The following is a 12,279-nucleotide window of genomic DNA, read 5'->3' on the forward strand; positions in this document are numbered from 1 at the left end:
GAAAAGATAGATATCAATTATACAGGGTGATTACTTGATTCTCCCGTTGCCGCATTTTACTGGCGAACCGTTTTACTGTAGAGAAATGTTTCCAATCAGGGAAAGGTATCCAAATAACGTGTAGATCCAGCCCCTCTTAGAGATAAAAAGCCTCCGCAGTCTACTTAGGACGTCAGTAAGTAGTCCATTTTCCCTCAGAATATTAAAGGGAAAAAAAATTCACTGCTCGTACCAGTATCATCGTTGTGAGGAAAAGAAATGATCAGGCTAAGAATTGGCGATTTCTATGCCCCTAATTGCCTATCTTCTGAGGCCGACAAAAAAAATTTAACGTTTCTAAATGCAATAATCGCTGCGATATTTGAATTAAAAAATCGGAAGAAAGTTGGGAAAGAACAGCATAAATCAGGGAAAGAAGCGTGGTATGTTTGTGCAATTTTTTTCCATAACTTTTCGTATACATAGATTTTGAATTCAAATATTTCTGCTAATATTGCACTAAGAAACAGGGTTTTTTTTTTGTTGGCCTCAGGAGAACAGCTTTCTACGTGGGCGCGGTAGCCCAGTAGGATAAGATACTCGCCTGAAATACCACAGGATGTTTAGAGGTGTCGCGAGTTCGATTCCCGCTTCGTCCTTGTCAGAAACTTTCCTGACACAGGGGTACAACAGAAACGGCGACATGACCCCGGAAAAAGATTGCTACCGCAGGGAGTTCCACATCAAGGGGTTAGAGCACCAACCTCTCGATGAGTATGATAAAAAGGCTGCCGTTCGGTGTCGGCAATAAATTGTAGGTCCCGGTCTAATTATCCCTCGTGTGCAGAAAATGACCGTGGTGCGAGAAAAATTATCAATGAGCTTTTTTACACAGTTTTATCAAGACAGGTATTCTGTATAAAATGTTAATTTTTTTTAATTTTAATAACTGTACAACCTCTTGCAACTCGAATGACGTATCTAAGTTCTATATACACTTTATCTGGAAATTTTTTCTAATGGGAAGTATGCCTCTAGATTCTATAGTTTAAAATGAATGGTTCACTTGTAAAATGCTGCAAGAGTAACTAAGCAATTACTCTGCATGTAGTCTCAATACAGGCTGTCCCAAATTATTTGCACAGAAGACATCTCTGCGTATCCGTTGACTTTAGAAACTACTTTCAATTACAAAAATTTTCCAAATGACGTACGTTTACTCAAATTCATAAAATTTGTTTGAAAAGTCGAAAACATAAATAATGAAGAAATTTAACTTTTTTTAAACAGTTTTTCCGTAAGCCGAAACTTCCAATTATTGAAATGTAGATTCCCTTCTGAAATGTCATTTGCAAAAAAAAAAATTAATATTTTCAAATGCAATATTTGTTGGCATATTAAATATATAAAATCACTGTTTTGAGAATTTATCACTGTTTTGAGAATTTATCACTGTTTTGAGAATTTATCACTGTTTTGAGAATTTATCACTATATGTTTTGAGAATTTATCACTATATGTTTTGAGAATTTATCACTATATGTTTTGAGAATTTATCACTATATGTTTTGAGAATTTATCACTATATGTTTTGACAGCTTGTCACTATGTTTTGACAAGTTTTCATTGACATTAATGATACCATTTTATGGACTGCACACTAATAAAATGAAATCAATCATTTTATTTTTTTAATTCCCTACAAATAGTAAAAAAATATTTTGAAAATTACAGAAATTTTATAACTTTGAATTCAATTCACATTCTTCAATTTGTGAATCCCACCGTCAATCATTGGCCACAAATGCTCAAAACTTCAAAGTCAAACATCTCCGTTAATACTAAATTAAAAAAGTATTGAATTTCGTGAAAATGTCTTCTTATCAGAACCGCATATACATTTCCCTCATTTGAAGTTTCAGCACCTGTTGTCTACATAAATAGTTAATTTTTATATTTTTTCCATGTATACGACAGCTTGGAAAATTTAAAACATTTTGAATAATCGCTTGCCATCTGAAATCTTTTTGTATTTAAAAGTATATTTCTAAAGTCAACGGTAGCAAAGATATCCGCTGTGCAAACAATTGGGACAGCCTGTATGTACAGCAAACCAAATACTAAATGGAATTATACCGAAGGAACTAAAAATACTTTGAAGGTAACAAACTATGACTATCATCAGATGAGACTGGATATCTTGACACGAACATCATGCATCTTAGTTCAATTTGTCGATTGTTGGTAGACAGATTAAGTTATATAATATCGTTTTATTTTGTAATTCCTCATTGATTTTGAAATTTTATCAGGAAAAAAAAAAAAAATTCTTACGGCTTGTGTCGTACTCGACGCCATTGAGGTTGCGGAAACAAGGTATGATCGCCCACGAATCAGAAAGCGTTGCTGACCAGCAGGATAAACCATCCCATGTTACATTGCAATAAGTAGCACCATCTGAAGAATTAAAAATATATATATATTAGAAATTAGTAGGATGTATCATTAATTTGATTTATTTAAATCTTTCATCGTTGATATTTTTTCAGTAATGTATGTTCTTCACTAATCGGTCAATGGTGCGACCAGTTTTCCCATTAACCCGTCGCGACGAAGAAGGACGCGTCGGTGTTGGCGTTTGCTGTTGGCGAAGAAAGTCACTGGCGTTTCTTCCATATTGGAAGCGAAAAATAGCCACGTCAGCTCTAATCGACAATGCAAGTGGTTCTCAAACTTTTTCGACCCGAGGCTAATTTGCCCTATCATCGTATATCCATGGCGTCCCAAAACGGTCTGAAGAAGAACGATCTTGAAAGCACTGAACAGGTGCACATTGATGTCACTAGTTCTTTACGACGACACCCCTAATAAAGATCAATCACGTAAGAACCGTAGCTGGACAAACCACAAAAAAAATTCTAGGCACCAGAAAACATTTTTAGGTGACAAAAAAAGCTTACCCGGAGAAAAAAGTACAAAATAATGCTTCTTTTTACTTTTTCAAATCATAGTGACCCTCTTTCTTTCATGTCGACAGATACACCGCTGTAAATTTGAAACATGCTGTGCTACTCACAGCTTGCAGTTCAGTAACTACACAAAGAAAATTTTTGATGTCAATACCAATTTTTTAGTCGCCATGGTGATCTGGCACCTGAAATTTGTCCAGCCCTGGTGAGGACTGCGAGTGAAATAGCGATTTTCTGAAGTTATATGATGTCTATTCCATCCCAGTGACAGCGCTCGAGTACACTCGAACTGTGAAAAGATTAATTAACCTAAAATCTTTGGATGACTAATCATATATGTTTGCCACTATTTTTCTTCCCTATTCTGTATACCTTCTCAGCGGCATTTATGACACATTTCACCTCCTTAAAACCCTCTTATTTCAGTAATTATGAGCCTAAAGAGCTTATTGAATTCCGTTTCTCCTTATAGCTTGTTTTCCATCCCCGCCCCTCCCAAGTTGTCACATCAACTGCCAGTGGGCCGAGACAATTAGCTTTTGTATACATTTTTGTTAAGAGAAGACAAAGAAATTACTTTTGATATACGAACATTATTGTATACGCTTTTCCCGTCCGTTTGGTGGGATGGTATAGGAATATATGCACAGTATTATTAATAGAAAAAGATTAATCCCGCTTATAACATTCCAACGTAAAACTTTTTTGAGCTTGGTGTGACTCATTTTCATGGTCCTAATTAGTAATTCTCATTGAAATTTGCCGTTTAAAGAGTTTTCCCGCTGATAACGTTTTTGGTTTTTTGAAAAACGTTATAAGCGGGATCTACTGTATCTCTCTCTTCTTCGGTTTATTACTCTCGGAGTTGAGGAAGGGAAGTTGGGAAGCTCTATCACCTGCACAGAATCGGGAAAAATTCGTCTTGAAAAAAAAAGATGTAATTTTTTAGGTAACTCCAAAGATGAGTCATTTTACAGAGGGTTTGGCTATTTCTACTGCGCCAGTTATAATGATCAGTGAAATTTATAAAACCATGGAAAGGGTTTAATAAAATGTGGAGAATTTAAATATGACGTCGTGTATACATCTTGTTCGAGAATTTTAATAGCGAAATTCTTAATAATGTTTTTGCAAAGAAAATTGTTTTTTATAATATGATAAAAATGGTTTAAAAAAATAAGCTCGTTCCCGAAGCAAACTCTGGAAAATTTCTCCTGCTCGAGGGACAAAACAAAATGGCAGTTTTTGATGAATCCACAGCTCCTAAAAGATTGCGATTAAATCATCTATGCAACTATAAATTTCACTCAAGCTTAAACTCTTTCTCAAAATTGATGGATTGGGCTCCCGCTATCGGAAAAAAGCCATTTCCTATCGAATAAAAATGTATTCTTCAATCGAAAAATAAAGTATTTTAAAGTCTTTGGGGTCAACTCGTAAGAGTTTATTCTTTTATTTCTTATGTACCATTACGTGAAGTCGGTATGGAATGAATTTACATCACTAAAGTAACGCGTTCGTATCTAATTGTAACTATATATGGATATTTTTTCATTAGATATATATTTAATTAATGAAACTCCACTACGTTCTGGATTAGTTGATTCCGAAAAATATGATTTATACTTTCCGTCGGAATAAGCGAGAGTTTCATAGAGATATGGGGAGCTAATTAGTAATTAATGTGGAGCTTTACTGATAAAATATCACGGAATCGACGAGACTTGAAAAAAAAGTGAAACAGTTTATTCCATTTAGCAAATGGTGAAATGTTCTAGTACCTGTTGGTTTTGAATTTTAATATTGTACCGAATAAAATATCTGTATTAGGACGTCATGTGTATTCCAGTTACTGCGAGTGACTTTCTTTCAAAAATTTTGTTTCGGAGTCATTTATTTAATGGAACCAATACAGGGGATTTTGTCAGCAGGATTGAAAAGTACCAGTGAAACATCACTACAGAGATATCCGATACAACGATAATCCCTCTGCAACGACATTTTTTTCTTTGGCAGCGTATAGTTATATCGGAATTTCATTCAGACAATTTTGAAGATGGTAAAAAGTACTGCTTGATCGTATGCGTTCGCTATTTTTTCATTTGTGGGTTCATTTATACCAGAGGTTCTTAACTTCTTTCATCCGTGGCCTAAAATCAACAGCACGATCGAGTTTGCAACTCATCGGTCTATTTTTGATTTTAAAATTCTTATTAAATATTAACAAAATGTTTCATTTTAGAAAGAAGTGAAACTTTTCTACGGAATCTTAACAGTTGGGCTAAAAAGGGCTGAGCCCAGAGCTCCGAAGAAAATAGAGACCCCCCCCCCCTCGAGTTACTGAAAGCTTTCATAACTTTTAAAATCATTTCTTTCGTAAATTCTGGAATCATTTCTCTCATTAGTTTCAGTTCTTGAATATTATATCACCTATTATTTCAATTATATTTCACCAATTGAGAAATTATTTTTCCATCAACTATGAAAATTATTTATATTTGTACGGGAAAATAAGCACTTATAGCAAACAAAGAAGTATTTAATAATTAAAGTATAAAAGGTGAATAAATCTATATGTATAAAATTGATTTTTTCTGTCTGTGTAAGTTCTGCATACAAAATATATAGTTTTTTACCAATCTCCGTGTTTACTTTGGTTCCCGTGGTTCCCAAGCAATGCGTTTCAGACATGCTTATCCCTTGGACTTGACTTTCTTCCATTTGAATGATTGGAGCTGAATCTTTCTTCAATCCCTTCTGTGCCTGAAACGCTCGTTAAGCTTCGGCCAGTGTTTTGTGGCTGAGGTAAAACAACTTCACCAATAATGCTTCATCCACCAATGTCAACATCACAATAGAAATCTTAGGTAAGCTCCAGTAACAGGAAAATTCAGAAATGAGCTTTTAACCGTACACCCGGCATTTTATATGACTCATTTTCAGATTTCCAATGATTTACTTTCATGCAGCGCCCTTAATCGACAAAATTTAAACTATATTTTTTCAGTGTTTAAAAAATCCCCCTTAGTGACAATAACTTTTTCGCAAACGGCATTCAAATGCACAAATTTCTTCATTTTTTATGAATTTTAAAACTACTGTAATTACACACTTATGGCACACCCTGTAGTTTTAAACAGTGGTAAAAGTTATTGTCGCGCATACAATAAATTTTAGCATTCTTAAATTTAGCCCGTATATTACAGTTCTAAAATTTTACAGTAGAGTTTCGGTAATCCAAGGTAAAAGGGACCGAGCCTATCTCGTATTATTGAAAACTCAGATTTTCCGAAAAAGCAATATAAATCGCCTTTCGGAAGGGGCTTATACCCATGTGTTAGTACCTATTCTTACCTATTTTGTCCTTAATTAAACTGCTCAGGCCATTAGTATTAGAACTGCCGAGACAGATGGTCTCTTTATAAGGGAGGTTGAAAGTGGCTGTCTAAGACCCAATATGTGAATGTTATTATTTTTTTTAATTATAAATTTACTCTAGAGAATGTGAAGTGTGAGAATAAGAGAGAAACGTAAAAATTCTCTCGCGGTTGTCCACTGAAATTCCCAGCCAATGGATCAAGACCCCTTAAAACTGAAATTATTCACATTCGTTGGAAGAATCAAACAAAACGAGTGTTGTCTTGGCAATAAACAGAAAGAGAGAGTTATTTTGGAAAATTCCAGAACCTCGGATTATCCGGAACCTAGAACTTTAGAGACTTTACTGTAATAAAGTCCCGAAGAAGAAATAGAACTCCCGAAAATAGTATAAGATATGAACTTTAGTTCCAATCAAATTTCGAGTGAGGGTGGGAACGTGATGCCTTTCCCATATTTTATAACGAGACGTTCGCCATAAAGAACTCACCTACTTCGCTGAATAATAATATCCACCACTGCGAACAGTAATAAATCACAATTACTTTTATACCGTTATATATCAGATCAATTCAGAGCACGGAGATAGGAAACTTTAACGCGCATAACTTGGCGAACCTAAAATCCCAACTCCCGACTCAAATTTTTGTCTATTAATGACGACAGCGAAAGCCATAAAATTACGCATTCCATCAATGATCTCTTTCACGTCTTTATCTTTCTAATTCGGATAAATCTCAGCTCCACTATCTCTCTCTCTCTCTCTCTGCACCTTTCTTCTCCCGAATTTTCTAGAAAATCGATCATGACAGACAAGTACTGTCCGGATCGCACGCCTTATCGCATCTTTATGGGTGTTGATTCGGGGACTAGATTTATTGTGAAAATTCCAAGGTGATGGCTGACATGCTAGGTAGTGATGATACTATTAAGGCATTGCCCTATCGACGGACGTAGTCAAACAGCGCCAGTCACTAAAACCCTCCGGGAAAAACAATTCTTCCGTTGTATTCGGTTCAGAGAAAACTTGATTATGGACTCTTCATAAAGACAATAATGGTGTTGGATTTTTCGGGATGAAAGAAAATTGGAAGTGGGTGGCGGATGCGGAAGCTAAAGCGGGAAGAAATTTCCGCTCGGTGGAAATAAAATTATGTCTCCAGCTTTTCAAATTTATAGGAGCTCTGCGAGGAATCTTACAACTGTCGGAAGATTTTTGTGCGCTGAAATAGGTGATTTCATCTCTTATGAAACAATTCTATCGGCTGTTTCTTGTTTTCTTCGTATCATGGAATGAATTTCAAAATCTCTGCTAAAATATAGATTAACTAAAAAAAATCATTAAAGAATATTTATGCTACTGCCAGAGCCCGAAATGCAGCCAATCCGCGAAATAGCCGGCCGCGAGAGGTTTGGCTGAAGTCCGATTTTCAGATATGATTCGGGCTTTGGCCAAAGTTCGAAGTGCTGATGTAAGACGGTCCGGTAGGGGCCAAATCCATTTTTTTTAATCGCCAACGTGTGTTACATGATGTATATAGCTCTCTTGGATTGGCTTCATGTGAAGAGGGAGAGAAAAAAAGAGAAATTTGAGAAAGGAAAATACCATTCATATAATAAAAAATATATACAGTAAAAGCCCATGATAATGACAGTTTGCAATCAGAAAAAAGGAAAATCGTCGTTATAGCGGATTTCTCGTTATATACGAATTTTAGTTTTTTGCGCTGTAGAAACATATAAATGAAAAAAAAATGAATGAGAAATGAATTGCGCAAACACTTTTTTACATTCTGCAACCTTTACTGCTTTAGCATTCTTTCAAAAAACATAAATTCCATAATTCCAAGAAATGAATGCAGACCAATAAGAAATTCCAAAGAGTAGTTTATTATGCTGGAAGAAATTTTACCGTCAGATTATGATGGAAATTCACAAATATTTGGGATTAAAATCCACAATTTTTACCACTTTACGCGTCTTTTTAAAGTCTTAGAAATTTATGAGAAACAGTTGTTTCATTACCTACGAAAAAGAAAATATTCTACAATCTCAATCAGCGATATATATTCCATGAATTTTTATCAAAACGCCATGAGGAAAATATTTTTCAAATGAAAAATATATATAAAAGCCGCCAAAATTTGGTAGTTTTCTTAGTGGTATTATCGAAAATTTATATGTTTATCCAAGTTATTGTTTTCACCGAAGTGCCTCTATTACAGCTGAATTTCTCAAGCTGAACATCTTTGATATTTTCAAAATTAAATATAGAAACGTTTTATTTAATTTAATTTTTTTTTCACACACTCTTCTTGAAACACATTCGTATAATTGTAATTCACGATTTCCGATTTCTAAATTCCATCATTTACGAATCTGATGACAAATATTCACAGTATATTTCATTATGTGAAGAACAGTCATTATGAGTCATACCATACGTTCGTACAGTTTTGCACCAAATCTTTTACCGTAAAAGGATTTACCTTAATATAATAACCGAAGAAACACGAGAAAAATCTCTATCCTTTGATGGTTTTTTTCTTCTTCTTATAATGATAATACTGTATACGTGTGCGAGATCATCGGCAGAGAAAACGAGTTTTAGAAAATTCTAATCCCACGTAAGAAAATTCCCATTTAGAAACAATAAGCTCTTGTTAAAATTAGAGGCGAAAAAACTCAAGAGCTAAATAAGTAAAGAGGTTTCTCCTCGAAAATAAATCCCAAATCCCAAAGCACACAGCGTTTATGTTCTGAATGTTTCTAAAAAGCTTGAGAATAAGAAATATATATGCGGAACGAAAATATCGGGTTTTTTTTTAAGTTTCCTGTGTAAATGTAAATAATTTCTCAGATATGAATATATATGTATTTCTATAGAATATGGAGTGAGTAAAAGAATGCAAATCAGGTTTATGAAAAACAATATTTTTGCAAAAAATTTTTCCCGATATTCTGAAAAGCTATTTCGAGCTTACGAAACTGGATGTTTCATATTCGGTAGCAGTGTTTCTCAACCTGTTGCTGAACCCTTGAAAATGGTATCCACGTTGAACCTTCAAAACTGTACTCGCGTAACAGGGAAATTCGGGCATTTGCTATATCTACTTCGAAATACGGAAGACAGATGGCACCAACAGTATAACACGAAACACGCATAACTCTGACCATATAAGTACATAAGGGGTAAGGTTACTAGATTCGAAAACTGGAAAGGAGGGCATCTGCGTGCTCATCGTTAGTAACATCACTTTTCCCAATTTTCACAATAGATGGCACTACTATTCTAACTTAATAAAACCTACCCAACAATAATTTTTCCCAACTCAATTGATATAATAACAATATTAAAAAACAACAACAGAAAAAGTTCTGGGAATTTCGACTACTATTGGTGAATGCGTGTAGGAAAAAACCCCATAAAAACTCTCATATCAACGAAGAGATATGCGTTTTAAAGTGGAGAAAAACCATTTTCCCCGAAAAAAAAGAAAAATAATTCTGGAAACGTGAAAAGGAGGATAAAAGGGCAAATTTTCCCAAACGTAAGAGGACGCTTGAAATTACATCAAAAAGGAGAACATGACCTTTTAAAGGAGGACGGTTGGTAACCCTAATCAGGGGTCATACATATAACTTAGAGTACATGTTCCAGGACGTATGAATGCGTTATAAATTCCGCAGAAGAATGTTTATGAAGGGTTTTTACAGTTTAATACGGTAGTAAAAACGGTATCCACGTGGTATCCATCTATGTCGTACTCATCCATCCGCTCCAAACAGGGTATTCATGTTGTATAAAGCTCTTGGTATCCTCGTTCAACATCAACATGAAATAGATCCTGCTATAGAATTATTGAATTATTATCCATCTCCTCTAGGGCAGTGGGTCCGAAATTGCTCCCCGTTGGACGACGGGAAAACGGTTTCCTTGTATACAGGGTGTCCTTTAAGTCCTAACGCGTCTTTTACCTCCTCAACTGTTCGTCGTAGAGGTATGGTTCCAATTCAATAAATGCTCAAAAATATTTTCAGAAATCATCCTGTACCAGTTTTGAGAGTGAAAATGTATTGTGTCAAGAAATAAAAAATAAAAATTTTTATAGTCTGTTAGGTCTTCTAACTTCCAATTAAAAAGTTTTTGCCCTGTTCCACCAGCGGCAATATATATATATATATGTATATTTGATGTTTTTAACTGCAATCTTTGCTGAGATATTTAAATTTGAAAATTGAAGAAAAGTTGGGAAAGAACAGCATAAACTAGCAGACAACTCTTCTTTCCCTCATTTATGCTATGCTTTCCCACCTCCTCTACTTTTTTTAAAATTCAAATATCTCAGTGAATATTGCAGTTAAAAACGTGAAATTTTCTTTGGGCGCAGAAGAGACAGGCCAACAACTCTATAATTAGGAGTTAGAAGACTCTATATTAGGAGTTATTTTGTGTCACTCCATATTTTTATTCTCAAAATTGGTAGAGGGCGCTTTTTGCAACCATTTTGAGCATTTTTGAAATTGTACCCTTACTTCTACGACGAATATATGAGATGAAGGCCGCATTAGGACCTACAGGACAACCTGTATATCCATGTTTCATTAGAGGCTAGATGAACATTAGTGATCTGTTACTAGAAAAACATAGAAACACCACTGCTCTAGACAATACTTAAAATATCTATTTTCTGAAGCGGCGTTCTTCAACTATTTTACAGCTGCGGACCCGTGAAAGTATTTAAACAATTTTGCGGACTGGCAAAATATAAATGAATGGAAGATATACATATATATATAAATTAGCGGACAGCAAAAAATGAAGAAATGGGAGAAATAATTTTTAATATAGAAACGGCGTAGATTCAAATTCAATCTGAAATTATGTAGTGGCTACATGAATTGGTCGATATCATGTCATCGGAAAAAATAATTTTGAATAGTAATTCCATTTTTCTCAAAAATTTTAAGTAGTTCAGAAAAAACGAGATTTTAAAAAAAAAATAAAAACAGAGTAATAACTAGTAAAAAAATAGCTAGCATTTGAAGTAGTATTTTCAGTTCTCAACGAAATTTGGAGGAATAAAACTGAATTTTGATGCGTGAATTAAGCATCTAGATGCGTATTGGCGAACGCTAGTCAAAATGTTTTTTGACCGGCAGCGGTCCGTTGACCAGGACCGGTGTTGTTGAGGCTCCTAACAAGAAGCAATGATTTCGTTACCAGTTTTATACACATTGGCTTTTGTCCTTCCGTGGGCTACTGGGGAGTTCTAGCGGATATTGAATTTCATTAGCACCTGCATATGCTACCATTCAAGCAATATGAAAGTGTGTGTGTGTGGTGATCAACTCCCTACGTACGGAATTGTTAAAGCTCGAGTGCTGTAATCCCATTCACTTAATTGTCTGACGAAAATGTGTTGGAGATTCATATCAATTGTTATTGTTCATTTACTTTAATGTCGCTTTGCAAAATTTTTCACGTGCCCCAACGAGATTCATACGCTTGTTCAACTCTATAAAAAAATTTCGATTAATTTACGGATGTGGTTAGAAAGTAAAAAATAAAGTCACATTGAATTCGAGAACGAATCTAAGAAAGCAACAGAGGTCTCCCCATTCCAACACTTAAAAAAAACTACGGAAATGTTAGAAAAAAAATCGGCTGTTGAAACTCGAAAATCGTATCCTCCGCTCTCCAAAAATCCAAAAATCAACCTGAAGATTCCGTACAATGTTTAAAAGCATCTAAAAGAAAACATATGGAAATTTTTCCAATTTACAAATGAAATAGCTTTCGCGATCATTTACGCTTCATACAAAAAATAATTGCAACAACGAGGAAATCGGCATGGTAAGTGATAATTTCAATGTATATTTTTTTTTTATTTGTCGCATTTAAGTTTTTGTGAAAGTCTAGTTATCTTATATGGATGAATTGGATAATTTG

General features: G+C 34.6%; 1 protein-coding gene across 1 annotated transcript in view; it reads right to left on the bottom strand.

Annotated features, from left to right (window-relative positions):
* Positions 1–12,279, bottom strand: part of LOC149078564 (diuretic hormone receptor-like) — a 99,158-nt gene that overhangs the window by 45,047 nt on the left and 41,832 nt on the right. Inside the window, exon 2 of the mRNA XM_089240683.1 lies at positions 2,314–2,436. Coding sequence (XP_089096809.1) covers positions 2,314–2,436 — 123 coding nt within the window. The remainder of the gene's footprint in view (positions 1–2,313; positions 2,437–12,279) is intronic.

This window comes from Pholcus phalangioides, unplaced genomic scaffold, assembly GCF_987345545.1.
Source record: "Pholcus phalangioides strain wild (caught in Gottingen) unplaced genomic scaffold, Ppha-v1.0 ptg000013l_1, whole genome shotgun sequence".
NCBI lineage: Eukaryota > Metazoa > Arthropoda > Arachnida > Araneae > Pholcidae > Pholcus > Pholcus phalangioides.